Source organism: Gnatocerus cornutus, chromosome 2, assembly GCF_029298725.1.
Source record: "Gnatocerus cornutus isolate USDA-ARS CGAHR chromosome 2, icGnaCorn1.1, whole genome shotgun sequence".
Classification (NCBI taxonomy): domain Eukaryota; kingdom Metazoa; phylum Arthropoda; class Insecta; order Coleoptera; family Tenebrionidae; genus Gnatocerus; species Gnatocerus cornutus.
Genome location: NC_142234.1, coordinates 12,775,570 through 12,792,711, shown reverse-complemented (window position 1 = coordinate 12,792,711; position 17,142 = coordinate 12,775,570). Strand labels below are relative to the sequence as shown.

The following is a 17,142-nucleotide window of genomic DNA, read 5'->3' as shown; positions in this document are numbered from 1 at the left end:
TTGTTGCCCTCATAAGACCTTTCTCTCTGGGGCGTGAGTTCTGAGACATCCTGTATGTATAAAGTTCCCAGAATTTAACAATATTATAATATTGATTAGTGATTGTAAGAACAGTTTGGGTTTTAAATAATGTTAAAAGGTCTTCAATTTGACAGTAGTAAATTAAGGAATTTGCTAGATACTTATTAGCAACATGTTAAACAAGAATCTTGTGAAACACTAAATATACAGAGCGGTGCAAAAAAGAAACTAAAAGCGTTTACAATTTCTGAATTCTCTGTTTCTCAAATTCTGAATTTTTTATGTCCATACTGAGATTCATACTTATATTCGTACATAATGCTGAAAAATGTGATGATAAGCCCCTATGAAAAAAACTGCAAATCTTTTAGATTTGTAGAATTTCAAGTCTTAAATTTTAAAGTGTCGACTTTTGTAGATTTCAACAATTAGAATTTTTATTTTGTGTTTTATGGCGTTTTTGAGTGTTAAAATGTTTAAATTTTTACACAGGGTGTTAGGAAATGTTACCATTTTGATGATTGCTTTTAAATAAAGCTTTCTAGCTCTTAAATAGTTAAAGAAAACCCAAAAACGTTTATGTCATGACCAAATCGACAACCAAATTAAGTATTTTCACATGACTCCTAAAAACCATATTCGTATTTTTAAATGTATGTCTGGTATTCAATTTCGTATTTACCAGAACAAATTAAACATACATTCATGCTATTTGAACTCAAAATTATTTGTTTATACAATCGAACCTGGAATATGTGCACACATTTATATTGATTTTTGCTTGCGCACATGAGCGTAATAAACCATCTTCAATCTTCCTTAAAAAGCAGTTACGCAACCTCAAAATAATAGATAAAAGAAATTGTATCTAAGTTAGTGTCTACGAAAGACGTAAGCATGTTATTTATTTACAACTGCTAACACCAACAACATGTCGCGAACAATCAGTTGATCCAAAGAGAATTTCAAGAGAGCGTAATTTGCAAAAGCACGTCAGTTTTCAAAAATAGACCCTCCAGAAATAGTCCTCGTTCGAACCTGTCTCAGTTGCAGGCCAGACCAAGACTGAAGAGCATTTCAGAACCGTTTCACGCGTGTGCATAACGTTCGAAATTGTAGGAAAAGAGCAGCTTTTGATTAAAAACCGCAGTAGTGAAGCGTACCCACTTTCGAAAGATGGAAAACTTTTATCATCAATGCGGTGCTGCATGGAGTAATGGAACGACATAAGAAAGAGAAGCGCCACAGTAAGTTAAATAAATGTCAGTTTTGGCGGCATATGACATTTCTTGTTACTAAAGCTGGCTAAAATTGTGATTTCATGTATACACTCAGCACAGCTTATTTTGGCGCGCCAACAGATTTTTGGCACTATGCACCACATCAACAACGAGCAAATTCATCTCTTATTTCCAATACTTATTTTTACCATTTACACACATCTTTCACACGTGCTAATTGTTTATATTGCACAAAATCTCAAGAGAAAAAGTGAATTATATAAATAACTAGCTCCAACATAAGACACTGCATGGCCTTCGCATGAAACTGTGGCAAAAGTTTTAAGATTGTCGAAAATAGCCGCAGAGCTATTCTACTTAGGTTGCAACACTATTGTTTTATAGGTCTGATTCAATCAAAAACTTAAAAATATCTGCATAAAGTGTGTTTTACTAGAAACACAATCACTCGGGAATGTCTGAAAAAAATCCCATTAATAACTCGACGTTTCGAAAAGCTTAAAATATAGTGTCCCACATCCTGGAAAATTTATTAGAACGGAAACTTCAACTTAAAACAAAATTTTGGCGGAGCTAATATATAAAAACCTCCAAAGGTTAGACGCTCGAATTTATCTTAACACACTTTTGATTCTGATAATAATTGAATTTCAATTACAATTACAATTTTTTGTGAATTAAATTTTCAATTGACGACTCAGACGTTTTACATTAATCTTTCGCCAATTATATAATTTTACAACCTGTTATTAATAGATGTACTATAACCGGTAAGCATACTATTTTCGCTCAAAGAAAAGCTGACCTTTGGTTTGTCTATTTAAATTTCAATGGACAGTGAAAAGAAACTGTACCCAAGTGATAAAGTTTCATCATCATTATTAATGCTTTTAATAGCAAAATCTTCCAGACTAAATATATCACCTATAAACTTTTGTGGCTTCACCATCTGCTCCACACACCTGTTATTACGATTTAGGTTCGTACAAACACAAAATATCAGTTTTAAGTAAATCCGTTAAATTAAAATGAACCTAAAATACACAACAATTGACACAAACTAACTGTTCAGTAACCTTAACAATGTTATTTTCAAAAGACTTTTCCGATTCTAGGAAAGAGAGTTCCACGGGTACCAATAAAGACATATAAGTGGGAAGACATCCGAAGAGCGCGGCTAAAAGGTGGTTACCCCTGGACCTATTTATACAAAGAACCATATAACGACAAAATTGATCCAAAATCTTTCACAATGGAAACAAAGAAGAAAATCAAAAAACTGTCGACTCCAAAAGACACCGACAAACTCGAAATTAAAGAAGTTAGCAACGGAGCTGAAGAACGACAAAGCTTAACTCCGGAACCTTCAGGGTATATCGTAATTACGGAAGTACCAAGTGATTCAGAAAACCATTCCAAAGAAGCACCAGGGACTTCCGTAACGATAGAAGATATAGGTGATGCAGAAACCGTAAATATAGAATCTGCAGAAAGTTCGGACAATATCAGTCAGTATTTAGACAAAGAGGAACCGACGCTAGAACCAGCGGAAACATCCGAAGCGAAAAAAGTTGAAGTGGAGAACGGACATCAAGAACGTGCGAAATCAGAAGAACCAAAACGTAAAAGGAAATTATCAATTGACAGCAGTTACAGTAGAAAAAGTTTATCAAAATTAGCAATACTTAAAAAACTAAAAGACGCGAAAGATAAAATCAAAGTTCCTAAATTAAATTTGCCTAGTTTACCAAATCTATCTGTGTTATCAAATCCACTAAAATCGGATTCAAAAAACAAAAAAGGATCAGAAAAGAAGCCGGAAAAAGAAAAACGGCCCACATCACAGTTTCAACTTGATCCGAACGCAGTACCGGAATATATTCGAATTCCGTTAAAACCTCCTGAAGGTGAAACGGATGAATTCTCGTATCTAGAATTCGGGGAGAAAAAACCTGAAGAACCTAAGACGGAACCAGAACCACCACTTCCTGTTCCTGAAGTTCCAGCAATTGAAGCTCCCGAGATTCAAATTTCGGAAATTTTAGAAGCTCCTACAATTCAAATTTCGGAAGCGTTTGATGATCAAAGACGGTTTAGTGGAGACCCTAACGACATTGTCGCTTTTGAAATTCTCAAATCTGAGACCATCGACCTTGACCATGCGACTAAAAATGGGCTTCAAGGAGGTAATGATTATTTGATTATTGAACAAGACGATGATGAAAAGAGTGAAACTAGAAGTATGATTATAATAATGCCCGGAGATGGAGAAACGAGTCGACCATCTTCTGCTAGACAAACACCTACCAGACAAGAAAGTCGAAAAGAGCGAGCCAAATCTGCAGAACCGGAAAGAAAAAGGAAATTATCAGCAGATAGTAGTTACAGCAGGATAAGTTTATCTAAATTAGGGATTATGAAGAAGCTAAAAGAAGCTAAGGAAATGTTTAAATTACCGAAATTTTCTTTTTCTAAAACAGATTCAAAAAAGATCGAACCTAAAAAAGATGAGGAAGCTGCACCAAAAGAGATTAAAACGGAAGCACAAAAGCGTGGGTCCTCAAAAAATGAACCTAAGTATATCCATATCCCTTTGAAACCTCCGGAGGGAGAAACAGATGAGTTCTCACATCTGGAATTTGAAGCTAAAAAAGAAGAAGCAAAACTCCCGGAACCAGAAACAAGTCCTGCAGAACCAGAAGGTTCAGTAGATAGTCCTGAAAGCCCAAAAGCCGAAGGTGTACAATTTATTTTTTTGACACCACCTTCAGACGATGAATTCTTAGATCATCCAACTGTCCCGGAAACTCCCTCGTCTGACAACCAACAATTCTTTGCATCCCGCGTTGACGAAATGAAGCAAATTGCTAAAGACGCTGTAGACTCAGCGTCACCAAAATCTCAGAAAAAACTACTTCCAGTAGCGGAAGAAGAAGGCTCAGATACTTCTCAACCAAAATCAGAAGAAACGGAAAAATCCAAACGTGATGAAAATCCAGCAAAACCAGAAGAGCCCAAGAAACCAGAATCTGAAGAAATACCTAAAAAGACAAAAGGCAAAACTAAGAAACAGAAGCAAGGTGATAAAAAGCCAGAAGATAAAGACGAAACAAAAACAGAAGTCAAGGACGAAAAAGTTGAGAAAATGGTAGTGGACGAAGAAGATGGTTTGAAGCTGACTGAATCAGCGATGGCAAAACAAGAGCAGAACATTAAAGCGAAAGAAGTTGTCGAACTGACACAAGATTTAAAGTCGAGTTTAAAAACGGATGGATCTCCTCTTTTGAAGAAAAAAGTTTCGTTCAAGAGACGGTCAAGAGACGATTCGAAAGACGGAGATTACGAAGATGTACAGGCGCCTTCAGATGACAAAGCGGCTGAAAAGAATAAAGATGACGACGAGCACAAAAGCAAATTAGCTGTAATGGGGAACAGCCAGTCCATGTCAGTTGATGAAGAGAAGAGTTATTTAGACGAACAAAAAATAATAAAAACCACCTCCCTCGAAGAGGATTATAACCGATGGTCAAAATTAAGGTAAGATACATTACCTCAAAATCAGTTTGATTATTTTGATCGATCACGTGCAATAAAATATTTTATATTCATTGCCGAAAAAAAATCGTATGATACTAACAATAAAGAACCTGCAGTCTTGCAGATAACACACTAGACAGCAACTAGAGTATAAATAGCCGGAAATGAATGAGTTATTTATTTATTTCATCTGAACAAGTAGATCTTTAGATCCCAGAAAATTCTAAATTTTGATAAAATGGGCCAAACACCGGACAATCTCGCAGTTAAAAACAACTTTATAACTTAATAAACTAAAATGGGTTAAATTCATTAAAATGCCACGTAAACTACAATTAAAATGAAAGAGGTCAACTGCTTAATGAAAATAAAGTACGATAGGTTATAGTGCCGAGCAGGTTAATATCTACAATACATTTTTAATAATGATTACCTATTGTTGAAAAATTACAACAGACATAAAATGTAGAAAAGTTTTAATGAACCTTTTTTTCTAAAAATAACGATTTAGGCTTGGGTTATTTTTGTTGTTTATTTTTACGTTATACTTTATATTTTTTTTAATGTAAATAGTGCCTAGTTTTCTTTTTGTAACTTTAACTGGTTTGGGTGTTTAGTAGATCTTCGTCGGTTTTAAAAACAACAATGAGTCAAGCGCAATTACAGACAAAAATAATGTGTAATAAAAGTGAAATATGACTAACAAGGTTTTCTTCATTATCGTTTAGACAAAAACTAAAAGAGAGCAGGTGCTTAGGTAATTATGACAGATTTTTTTTACTACAAATCTGAATTCTTGTCGTTTTCTTTTTCTGTTTGTCTTGATATGTTAAAGGATAAAAAGACGATTCTAATTGATAATCTGATAATGAATTTGAAAAGACTGCCCGAGAAAAAGTGTAAACAATTTTTCGCAGAAGGTTTTACATTGCTAGTATATTTTCCAGTGAATTTTAATTATACACTCTGCTTAAAACAATACGGTATATTTTATGCAAAATTTATTTTCTTCTGAGCGCCAAGTCTTTTCTGAATAAATCATGAGAAAATGCGCCTCATCTCAACGAAATTAGCTCAAATCCATTAACATACCTCCCAGTCCCGCTTTAATCGTAATTTTAAACATTTCTGTATAACATCTTCACCCCGGAAATACTCTCTCTGATTCGCGATAATTAATCGAAAATAAACTCGGTTTACCGCCGGAGTCAGCGTCGTTTTTGCTCATTTGGCACATCCCCAAGCCCAAAGATACGCACATACCCACATAAAACCGAAAGCAAGCATAAAGACCATGAAAATATGGAGTGCTTTAGCCGAGCGTAAAAATAGTAAAGACGATAGTCGGTACCGAATCGGTGGACATCGTAACCAAAGGCTGCACACTAAAATTAAACAGTGGACCGCAGATATCCGAGCGGGTCGCTCGAAACCGACCAAAATGTGATTATCAATCGGTTAACACCTAATTACAACCGAAATGCAACCGGTCGAACCGGCGATGCCGACCTACGTCGGTAACAAGAAGCGTCGCAGGACGTCGACGGGCTCGCTGAAGGAAGGCCAGCTCAGGTCGGTGTCTGAAGGGCGACGAAGGGCTCCCAGGAAAACACATGTCTCAAGGGATTCGTCCACGGGCTCCTCGGTGATGTCGTTGGATGTGAGGTGCGCCTGTCAGTATTTCCAATCTGATTCGCTACTACCAGACAGGGTCAATCCGATGGGCACACGGCCCAGCAGTCGAATTAGCAACATGGTCACGAAATTTGGGTACGTACCATTTCGAAGGAGCGCGGGAGACAACAGAGCCCAGACTTGACGACTATTAATAGCGACGACACAAAGCTGACATTCTATTTTTGAGGAACATCTTTTTTTCATGTTCTCGGCAGATCGAGGGGATTTAACGACACTAATTAAGTAATGAAAATGGCAATTATCTCATGGATATGACGAAACAGTATTGTCTAACGTGAGGACGAAAAAATGTTACGTATTTACAATGCTGCAAGTCAGCAGTTGAATTGTTATAAAAATCATAAAATATTTCACAAAAACTATTAAACTTATTGTAACTTATTAGTGTATTAGGCTATTTTTTTTAACAAAAAGTGGTAAAGATGCACATATTATAGTTTATGTAAAACTAGAAAATGCATGTCATACGCGTCATCAAAGGTATATTTTTAAATGGTGGTATGTAGCCTACACTTATTGAGACCTTTTTCTTTTCAATAAAGATACTACATCCTTCGGAGATTTAACACTTCATGAAGATAAACAAATGATTATTCATTTTCAATTTTCAATTTAATTTTTTTTCGGTAAATTTGTTCGTTCGAGTTATTAATACCTACATGATTTTGTTGAAACTATGCACTTATGGACCCAAACTTTAGGTATCAAATATCTGTGAAAAAATGCATGTTGGGCAGTGACCTAAACTTAGAGAAAGATATAAACACACCCATTTAAGGTTTCTCTAATTATGTGTTCAATAACCGTAATTCAGAACTCAATAATTTCTATAAAACTAATTGAATTTTATCGTCCCTAGCACGGTTGATCCCCTACTGCATGACCAAATTTCACTATTTTTTGCTAAAAAGCATTCTTTTCCACAGTGATCACGAATACGAGCCTGTGAACCCACCACCCGACAACATAAGTCCTGCACCGCCAACGGTCCACACAATCGGCGCAGATCGGACACTTCAGCAAAAACCGACAAGTCAGGCTAGCAGCACCACGTCTTTAGAACGTCGAATGTTAGGTGCTGAAATCGAAACTAGCCCAGAAGAGTCATTTACAGTTCATAACATGCAAGCCGAAATCGAAGATAAATTCTTTAAAAAATCCGCTGAAACGCCGTCCAAAGCACGAAGTACCGTTCACACAGTCACAACTACTAACACTTCAGAATCTCAGTCTCGAAAATCCGAAGGTCCAAACAAACTACAACAAGCCATAAAAACTCAAACAGATAAGTTCAAAACAAAACTACACGAAATGAAAAAGCCTAGTATCAAACTGCCTTCCAAACCTACATTTAAAAAACCGAACTTTAAATTTGAGAAACCTAAAATTAATTTACCGAAAATGCCAGACACTACTAAAATAACTTTACCATCGTTCAGTTTGCCACGCAAAAGTCCACTGAAACGGTCTCTGAAGCAACGACAATTATCGACGGAATCGAATGCAGGCGGTTCCAAGAAAAATTATTTCGATTTTAGAACTTACCCTAGATTGTTCAAAAAGAAGCAAAAAGACGACTTGGGATCTTTCAGTTCAAAAAGTGAACGGGAAGTTCCAGAATTCGCGACTGTTCCTAGGACAAAACGAAACAAAGTAGAAGATGATAGATGGGGTGGTCGTGACAGCATACGAATTCCTCTGCATGCAGAAGATTCAATCGACGATGCAGAAAGGGAAGATTCGGCTGAACGACAAATAGCGTCTCATATACGATACGACCAAGATATCGATATTGATGACGCTTACGAAAAAGAAAACCAAGAAATACACGCTGCGTCGCCTTTCAGCCACAGCTTTAACAGTCGATGGAACCATGGAAGCTTCCATCCGACATCAGAACTGTCAGAAAATGGCAGAAACCGACAAGTGACGGATTTAGATTCCCCTGAAGAAGGCCCGGCTCCACACGAAAGCTTTGATACCAACACGAGTAAAGATATCCATTCTTCGGAAAGCTCTTTAGGAATCCACCGACGTGGAGTCCTCGAAGAAATAGATTCCGATGAATTCTTCTTGCGCCAGAAGGGTATTTCCCAAGATAACATTGAAGTTGGAATGTATCTCAGCTCCGAAATACGAGAAGCTTTCAAGTCACCCACCAACGCTTTAGCCGATTTGCAAAGAGCGCCTCCTGATTATTCCTATGATGTTAGAGCGTCTAATCAGTCGCTTCCAGAGACTAATCAGTCTAAACGCAAATCAGCGAAGAAGCCAAAACGGAAGAAAACTCCTCATGTTTCGCACGAGCAAATTTCGTTTGATCAAGATTCAGAGCTCGACAACGAAATACCTCCTTCTAGACCACGACGTCGAAGCAAACGGAACAAAAAACAACAACAAGATTTAAATAATGTAATTCCGTACCAAGAAACAATTGCAGTAGAATCTGCAAATATTAACGTTGGAGTTACACAAAGTGCTGATCAACTGTACGAAAATGAACAAATGCAAGGAAAAGAACAGCCGGAAATAACTTTAGTTGATCCTTACGATGAACATGAGATCAAATACGACAGCGAAGAAGAGGTTTTTAAGGAGGAAGATTTCAAAGTCGAATCCAAAGAGTTCAAACCTTCAGCTCCTCCTCGTAGACACAGAAGTATAAGGAGTCTGAATTACTCCGAACACGACTCCATTTTAGGTGATGTGGATCCCGATCGACAGATCGAAGAAGTAAGTACCTCCTTGTTTCAAAGGTAAGATTTAATTGCCACTTTGTTCGCAGACTGAAATTTATAAATCAGAACACGAATACATAATCCCTACTCCAGAAGTTCCTCCACTGAAACCACCGAGGACCCTTTCACGCTCTAGCTCCAAATCCCATGACGACTTCATCACAGAAGTCGAAGAAGTTCCCATTCGTCCGGTCAGAACAAGATCGCGCTCCCGAACACGATCTTACGCCGATTCCCAAACTTTCGAAGAGCCCTGTGTGGAAGAACTTTGTGTTCAAGACTTTCGCGATGCGATGGGTTATGCCGTAATCGACAAGAACCAGCGGCGTGACCCTCCACTTCCACCTCCACGTACACCTCCTCGTCGTAAACGATCGCTGCAATCGGCGTCTTCGGATCAAAAGTTTTTCACCGTGCCACGTTCGTTGAATGATGAAGTTCCGGTAAGACCCATCCGGAATTACAGTACTTTGGGACCATGTAGACCACCAAGAAGAAAACCGATAAATATGACTGATGAAGAAAAAGAGAATATTGATATTACTCAATATATTGAAATAGATGATGAACCTAACCGTGATCTACACTCAGGGGAGGTCATTCAGAAAATGCGTGACCGTCCTTTGCCTGCACCTCCACGTCCTCCTAGGAAAACGCGAACTCTTCACGAAATAACTTCACAAGAAAATATAGTCACTGCTTCCCAAGAAGATTTTGATGAAAAAGTTGAGTACTTAGAAGAAGCTGAAGTGTCGACTCAAACCGAGCCGCTTCCAGACGATTTTGAGTGTGAAGGACCAATACATGAAGAAACCGATGTTGTCATAACACCCACAGAACCTGTATCGTTGCAACAAACAGAACCTGTTACCGTCGAGAGACGTCTAATCACTCCTACCAGTTATTCGTACGAAGAAGAGACAATAACGCATGGTACTTTGGTCGTGCAACCTCTCGATGGTGCTAGAATACTACCGGATTCCGACTTTAGTCGAATAGAGAAACCTAAACAACGCAATATTCCAATATCTAAAGATTACGAAGATGAAACTTCAGAAGTTCCTGAAGAATTCCTAAAACTCAAGGTTCCTGAGCCACAAGCTGGTCGGACAGTAAGCCCACAACCTTCGGTGATTGAGCGGATTATTGAACGCCCTGTGTTAGTTCAACCAGACGCGAATACTGAAGTTGAAGTGTTGAAAGCGCACAAACTCCAAGTTACTGACTTAGATGTAGATCGGTTAAGTGTGAATGAACTGTTAGCAAGCAGAATAATTGTCTCTGAAATTGACAGCGGTAATATTCAAACGACCGAAATCAGTTCGAAATCAGGAGCTTTGAAAGTAGGTGAAATAGAATTACCGCCAGGAATTGTTCAGCAGCTGTTCGAAAGGTTGCAATCTGTTGCACAAGAACAACAGAGTAGTGGACCAATTGCTCCAAAACCTGCTGCTGAAGCTTCTACGGAAGAAAAACGCGAAGAAGCAGGACAAAAAAAAACTCCGATTGAACAAGTAATGGTTGAAATGCTTCCCCCTCAAAGACCCCCCAGAAAAGTTGAAGAATATCAAGAATCTTCACCTCCTCCAGTAGGTGCTTTAATAGAAGAACCCGAAAGTGTGGACATAGAAAGTACTCGAATTGATTCACTTAATGTTTCTGAAACTGAAGAAATTCAAGAAAGAGCAGAACCCCCGGAACCACCCGTGCGAACAGACTCTTCTATCAAGACTCTAGAACTTGAGCGAATTTTAAGTGTCCCTGAAGACGAAGAAGAAGAAGAAGAAGAAGAAGAAGAAGAAGAAGAAGAACCAGAACCTGTCCCTTTAAGGCCACCACGACACGCCGACAAACCAAAAACTGAAGAACAAGTAACAGAGAGTACGATAGAACCTGAAGAAGTCATCGAAGACGATCTTCCGCCACAAACAGAAGAAATAAGCGTGGATATAAGAGAAGAGTCTCGGGACGTTCCATTAGAGCTACAGCGGATCCAAGAACCAGAAATAGATGATGAACCGCCCCCTCGACCACCTCAGCCTCCAGTGGACTATATTCCCTCGCAGCCCCCTGCTAGTTTTTACGCCCTTAGGGCGCAACAGTACGTAGACAACGAAGGTGACATTCCCATGGCCCCACGACGAAGGCGGCATCAAAAACCACCATCAAGGTCGAGTTCCGATGAAAGCCCAGCACCACCACCTACTAGACGCCGGTTTAGATCTCCCGAACCCACAATTCCCCAACTTACTGGTCAACTGATACAAGCCTGTGGGTCAGCTGCAAATAGCTCTATTAAAAGACTGATAGCTTATATCACAAATAACGTATTAAGGAACGCAGACGGGCAACAAGATTTACATGTTACGATTGTTATTTTGTTAGTTTTAATCGCCGGACTAATTTTACTAGGATTTGGTGACGGAAAGACTGTTCATCATCACCACTGGGAATTCTTTAATCCGCCGCGAGACATGTAATTTCTTCTTTTTTATCGATTTTTAAGTGAATCTACTAATGTAAGTTTTTGTTAATGTTAATTTAGACGTTATGTAAATAAATTATTTATAGCCGACCAGTTGAAAATTTAATCGTATTCTTCTGTTCACACTGGATGTTAACATTACATAATGTTACACGTCGTTTCTTAATAAATTATTACCTTACTCTTGTAATCTTAATCAAACATATCCTCGTACGAGACGAGATTTCTCTTATCTCGGTGATTTCCTTTCTGTGAGTGACTTGAAGCTAAAACAGAGAATTAGAGCAATTAGAAGTTTAGTTTTATCATAGAAGAAACCTAATGTTGCCCAAGCGGCTGATGATGAGGCATCATTTATTGGCTCAATTTGGGGCTGCCGTCTTGCTAGTGTCACCTTTAACTGAATACCTGACACCATGCTGCCATCCATCTACAAAATTGCATGAAAAAATAATTTGAATTTTAAGAATCATTACTTCAGCGATTGCTCGTTCTGCAGCTTCGACCTTATCAAACGTAACAAATCCTCGACTACAACAAAATATAGTATACTACATGAAATTGTCCAAAGAAAAACAAATTACTTCTTTTCAATTTCCATTGAAATATTCACAATATTTCCAATAGTGGAAAAGTGTTTCTTTAGAAACTCCTCTGTAATTTTATACCCTGAGACATAAATAGTGTTGCCCTGTCGCGGCTTATCCGGTTTTTCCCGCTGTTTCTCCGTAAGCCCCCGCTCTTCCCTGTCGCGAGCATTAGCAAACGTGTCATACAAATTCTTAATTCGCGGTGGTTTATTCTCGGGATTATCAGGCCCATCGTCCATCTGTACAGCCGAAAACGGTTGATATCCACTAACAATTTTATCAGAAATCAATTTTCTCTCCAAACCGCGCGGACGTTTAAAGCCTTGCTCAGGTTGCTTTTGTTGTTTAGAAATTGCTGGTATTGCCCCTGATTTAATGAGTTTTTTAGCGACTTCTCTGGCATCGCGAGCTTCTGCCGGTCGTTTCGGAGTTATGGGTTTTTCAGGTTCTGGCTTGGGGGCTTTCAAAGCTTGTAGAGCTTTTTTCTACAAAAAGAGGTTAATTGGAATCAAAGTTAAGTTAACCTCAGACCTTTTTCTTGAGTTTTTGGTATTTTGCTTGGAGCATAAGCTCCTCTTCAGTGAAATTTGCTGGAAAATGAATGTAAACCATTGTGAAAATAATTGTTTTTCTAAAACATATGATTACTGTCAATAAATTGACGTTTGTCGAGTTTTGACAACCGACACCTGTAGCCAATCAAAAGGAGGTAAAGTGGCGCAACGCGCATGTCTTGCAAAGAGGCGCAAAAAAATCCAATTTAAAATGTATTATTCATGTTTTTTAAAATCAAACTAAATGTAAGGAAATTTCGTTAAAAATGGTTACATCCTGGAAGGAAGGGTTTTTGCATAGGAAGCGGAAGTAAAATTATACCGTAGAAGAAATGACAAGGTAGCACAACAATTTGCGTTGCATTTGAGGTACTTAATTATTTTTATAACTGTACATAATAAAATCTTTGTTTTTAAGAAAGTAGTTAATTCTTGCAATTGGTCCAATTTCTAAATTTGTTCGTATTTTTAATCTGAAATTTACGGCTAGGTACACGTTTTTTTCAATAAAAAGTAAGCTTTCATGAATGAGCAAGGTATCTGATCTTAACATGCATTTTAAATTGCGATTAATCGAAGTACTATATCAAAACCTAAACGAGAAAATTTAACTGTATCCAATCTTTCAATCGGCCGTTATAAAATATTGACCGTAAAGATCTCAGTACTTTATTAGATATGAGCAGTCATTTATTAACTGTAACAGTAAAAACCAACATTGAGTTGAACCATCAGCATTAAGATAATGTAATTAAATAGCGGTCAATAATTTATTGATGAGCCCAAAGCACTCTCGATGTTTTATTTTAGAAATAAAATATGATACAAGACGATGCTCTTCAATTTAAAATAGAATATTGTTTTATCTGTGCCTATAAATCATATTTAGTGATATATGAAAATATTTATTTGTTATGTAGCCTGAATCTCATGATCAATAAAATTTATAACTGTTAACCATTACTTTGTTCCATACCGTCATCATGAGAAAAGGTGGTTATCTTAACAAGCGATAAGACTATAAAAAAAAAAATAATAATAAAACCACAAAATCGTAGGTACAGTAAATTTATTTATTTGTTCTAAAACTGGGTCAGATTTGAAATGGTACATGCAGAGTACTGTTGCCTACAACTCCTGACAAACTGATATGATCACATAAAAGTACAAACAAAGAAATCTCTAAGAATGACCATAAATATATGTTCCACTTTATGTACAAATCGTTAGTTTAATTTTAAAATTTTCTGAATAAGAATAATGAAGAAACACTTGCGACAGTTTGGCAGTTATTGGAACAGACATTTTTGTCTTTTTCTAACTAATTTAACGCTACCGTCACAAAATTGGGCGCCGTGTACAGTTAATTTCAAGTATTCTCAATAATACATGGACATGTAGGCCGCTTGGAAGTCATTTTATGCTTGGTAAATTTTCCGACTTATACCTTCCAAATTTGCATTGTTTTTCGTAGTTCTCTTATCGAACATTATGTGTCATTGTTTTAAAAGTACAGTTAATGTCTTTCGAATGCACCATGTTTCTACCTAAAATAAATCGAAAGATTATGTATGACATCTTTTGTAGATCAGGAGGGAACTGCATAATGAGCTGTTGCAATCTAGGATATTTCCGCATTAAGGAAGTGGGTTAGTTTAGTGAAAATAATATGCAAATACATCCTTAACATAAGATAAGCATTAGTTTTTTGAGATATTGACAGGGCGGATGCAATTAGTAAAGAAGTGTGGTATCATGCGCTAATATGTTGGTTTGGTGCATTGATATCCTGACTTTCCGCTTTATTTACTTCAAGATTAGGTCACTAACAGCTCGTGTTGTTTTCTGTTTTAATGATTATTGCAATAAAGTAATCGGTCACTTGACTTGCTGTAATGAATAATTATTATACAGTTATGAAAAAGACGCCCCGTCCTAGAGCGAACATATATTACTGGAATTAAATTTCGCGATAAGCCTCTTCTAGGTACGTAATAAATTTCTGCCCCAAAATGGAAATCATTAAGACTTCTGATGTATCCAGTAAACTTTTATGTAATTATTTTATCCAAGTTATAACTCTCCTTATAAGATAGATACATGGGGAATGGATCTATCGGTATTTGAATTAATCAGAGGGAATGACTTTAAATAGACATTAAAATATAATTCTGAATTAATTTTAATTCCAGGTTCAGCCTATATTAGATTTTCTCAGAAACTGTAATTAAATAAGTAGATGATCGAATAAAAAATTGAAATGATTAAAAGTTTTTGAGACTGAGAGATTCGGATTGACAATGTAAATTTATTGCCATTGATGTGCCGACTCGCCCCGTAAACCTGTAAGTGCGCTGCAAATCAATTGGCAGTGAAATCATGTCGTAACTATTTTGCACATTTTTTTTAAACATTTTTTGTGCTGATTATCGTAACTGAATCAATTTTCTCCGTTTAATGGAGCCAGTAAAACTTTGATGGCTGTGTACTTATAAAATTGCGGCTAACGGCAAAACTCGTACACCTATATCAGTAATAGACCTGTTAGAAACAGTGCATCGAACACAAAACCATTGAAGTAAATCAGATCAGAAATTACAACTTACCTTGAGTACATCCTAAACGACATCATTTTCGCAATTTGTGTAAATTTAAATCTTGCCATCTACACAAATATTTTATATTTAATAAGGTAACTGTAAAAATAATTAGTAAAGTCTTTATCGTCGTAAGAAAATCACGTAAATACGGGCTTAATTTAGAACGTAAATTAATTGGGTAGTGCATATTCACCGCAATTAAAATGGACTTTAACGAGTCCTTTCCTTTTTTTAATGCTCGTGCTTCTGATGTAGGTTCTAAGTACGTTTCTGAACGGTATCTAAGATCTTATTTACTTATGCTAACGCTTATTATGTCATCAACGATGTGCAGACAATCTCCACATTGTTAGCTCTGCCATTTATGTAATAAAAAATAAAGCGGTCACGTTTTTGTTTGTTGAGAGAAAGGGAAAAAGATAGAAATAGGTTCTAAAATTCGAAGTGAATGGTAAAGTAGAGTTAAAAATCCGGAGACTGTTTATTCTACAAAATCAGGATTTTAGATCTAACATTTTCTTTGCTTAAGGGGAACTATATTCCTCGATGCCAGATAATAACTATTCCTTTTAAATGTTTCACCTAAAAACCAGGAAATTAGAACACTATGACGATTTCTCATGTCTTTCTAATGATAGTACTAATAACGTCGATTTGGTACGAAATACCAGACGTAAAAACTGCATTTGCAGCTTGAGTCATCAGCAAGTTCTAGTAACCCGAAGAAAGATGTAGCAAAACTGTACTTTTATCATCAGTAGGTATTATGCATAATTACAACATTAGTACCAACAAGGACGGAGTTTGTTAAAATAACAGAATACAGATTCTTGGACCATGTCCATTTTACGTACAAAGTATTATGTTAATTTAGACTAGACATTCCTTCTGTGTAATGTTTGTAATAGTTTCTTGTTAAATATGCACTTTTAAAAGTCCTTAAGCAATAATTTTCGATATTTTATAAAAACAGAAAAACCTAATTTCACTAATTTCGTTCCTAAAAAACATTGCATAAATGAACTAGAATAAAGACAAAACTAAAGGAGACAGTTAAAGTTAAAAAACAATTAAATTAACTTGAATAGAAGATTAGATGAAATTTCATTTATACTCCAAATTTAGTTTTGCTGCTACTGTTTCTTCAATTTTCCAACTACAAAAACAACCAAATTTAAAATGTTTTGTCTGTGCAACAAGTGACATAATAACCCAAAACAATTTTTGCACTTCATAGCGGTTTTGTAATTCTCACAATTTAACTGAAGCACTAGGTGGAAGCAGTCTTTAGTTGTAATTTTAGAACTATGTATTAGTCTTAACAGATTTACCTACCTAATTATTTGTCGTAACAATAGACAATTTTGTTTTAATAAAACAATGTGAAATTAAAAATTTTAGCGAAGAATTTCCTTGAACTTATCCTTATCTAACCCGTGCAAAGAGCTTTATAACAAAAATAAGAGTGCAATTATAAAATGATTGTTTCACATTATTATCAGAGTTAAAAAAAATGGGCCTATGCAATGATTATTGTCATCATTTAAAGTACCCAACAATTCTGAAGACTCATGACCGCTGTTTCTCCTAAATAATTTTTTCACATTTTTCATTTGCTTTTGCTTTAGCTAGTTTTAGTTGACATTGCCCAAAAATTCTGACAAAGAAAAAGTTTTGA

The 17,142-nt window shown here is 36.5% G+C and overlaps 2 protein-coding genes across 3 annotated transcripts; one reads left to right on the top strand and one right to left on the bottom strand.

The window, feature by feature from the left end:
* Nucleotides 1–1,054: 1,054 nt before the first annotated feature.
* On the top strand, nt 1,055–11,902 carry LOC148179149 (uncharacterized). 2 transcript variants are annotated; one of them, XM_088031303.1, is made up of 4 exons: nt 1,055–1,268; nt 2,378–4,799; nt 7,424–9,230; nt 9,283–11,902. In XM_088031303.1, the coding sequence occupies exons 1-4, from the start codon at nt 1,238–1,240 to the stop codon at nt 11,713–11,715; spliced, it is 6,693 nt and encodes a 2,230-aa protein (XP_087887429.1). In that variant the 5' UTR covers nt 1,055–1,237; the 3' UTR covers nt 11,716–11,902. The 2 variants fall into 2 exon arrangements, with proteins under 2 accessions (XP_087887429.1, XP_087887431.1); XM_088031305.1 differs by having other exon boundaries at nt 2,362–4,799.
* Nucleotides 11,810–12,999, bottom strand: Nelf-E (negative elongation factor E). The gene is made up of 5 exons (XM_088031306.1): nt 12,842–12,999; nt 12,305–12,795; nt 12,197–12,251; nt 12,039–12,150; nt 11,810–11,986 (listed from the first exon to the last, which is right to left on the bottom strand). The coding sequence occupies exons 1-5, from the start codon at nt 12,920–12,922 to the stop codon at nt 11,913–11,915; spliced, it is 813 nt and encodes a 270-aa protein (XP_087887432.1). The 5' UTR covers nt 12,923–12,999; the 3' UTR covers nt 11,810–11,912.
* Between the last annotated feature and the right edge of the window lie 4,143 nt (nt 13,000–17,142).

Excerpts from the sequence above, each read along its gene's own strand:
- LOC148179149 (XM_088031303.1), top strand. The coding sequence starts at position 1,238 with ATGGAACGACATAAGAAAGAGAAGCGCCACA. Across the intron at positions 4,800-7,423 it reads AACCGATGGTCAAAATTAAG|TGATCACGAATACGAGCCTG; the intron begins GTAAGATACATT and ends TCTTTTCCACAG. Across the intron at positions 9,231-9,282 it reads CCGATCGACAGATCGAAGAA|ACTGAAATTTATAAATCAGA; the intron begins GTAAGTACCTCC and ends CTTTGTTCGCAG.
- Nelf-E (XM_088031306.1), bottom strand. The coding sequence starts at position 12,922 with ATGGTTTACATTCATTTTCCAGCAAATTTCACTGAAGAGGAGCTTATG. Across the intron at positions 12,252-12,304 it reads TCAATGGAAATTGAAAAGAA|TCGAGGATTTGTTACGTTTG; the intron begins GTAATTTGTTTT and ends ATTTTGTTGTAG. Across the intron at positions 12,151-12,196 it reads CAGAACGAGCAATCGCTGAA|ATGGATGGCAGCATGGTGTC; the intron begins GTAATGATTCTT and ends GCAATTTTGTAG.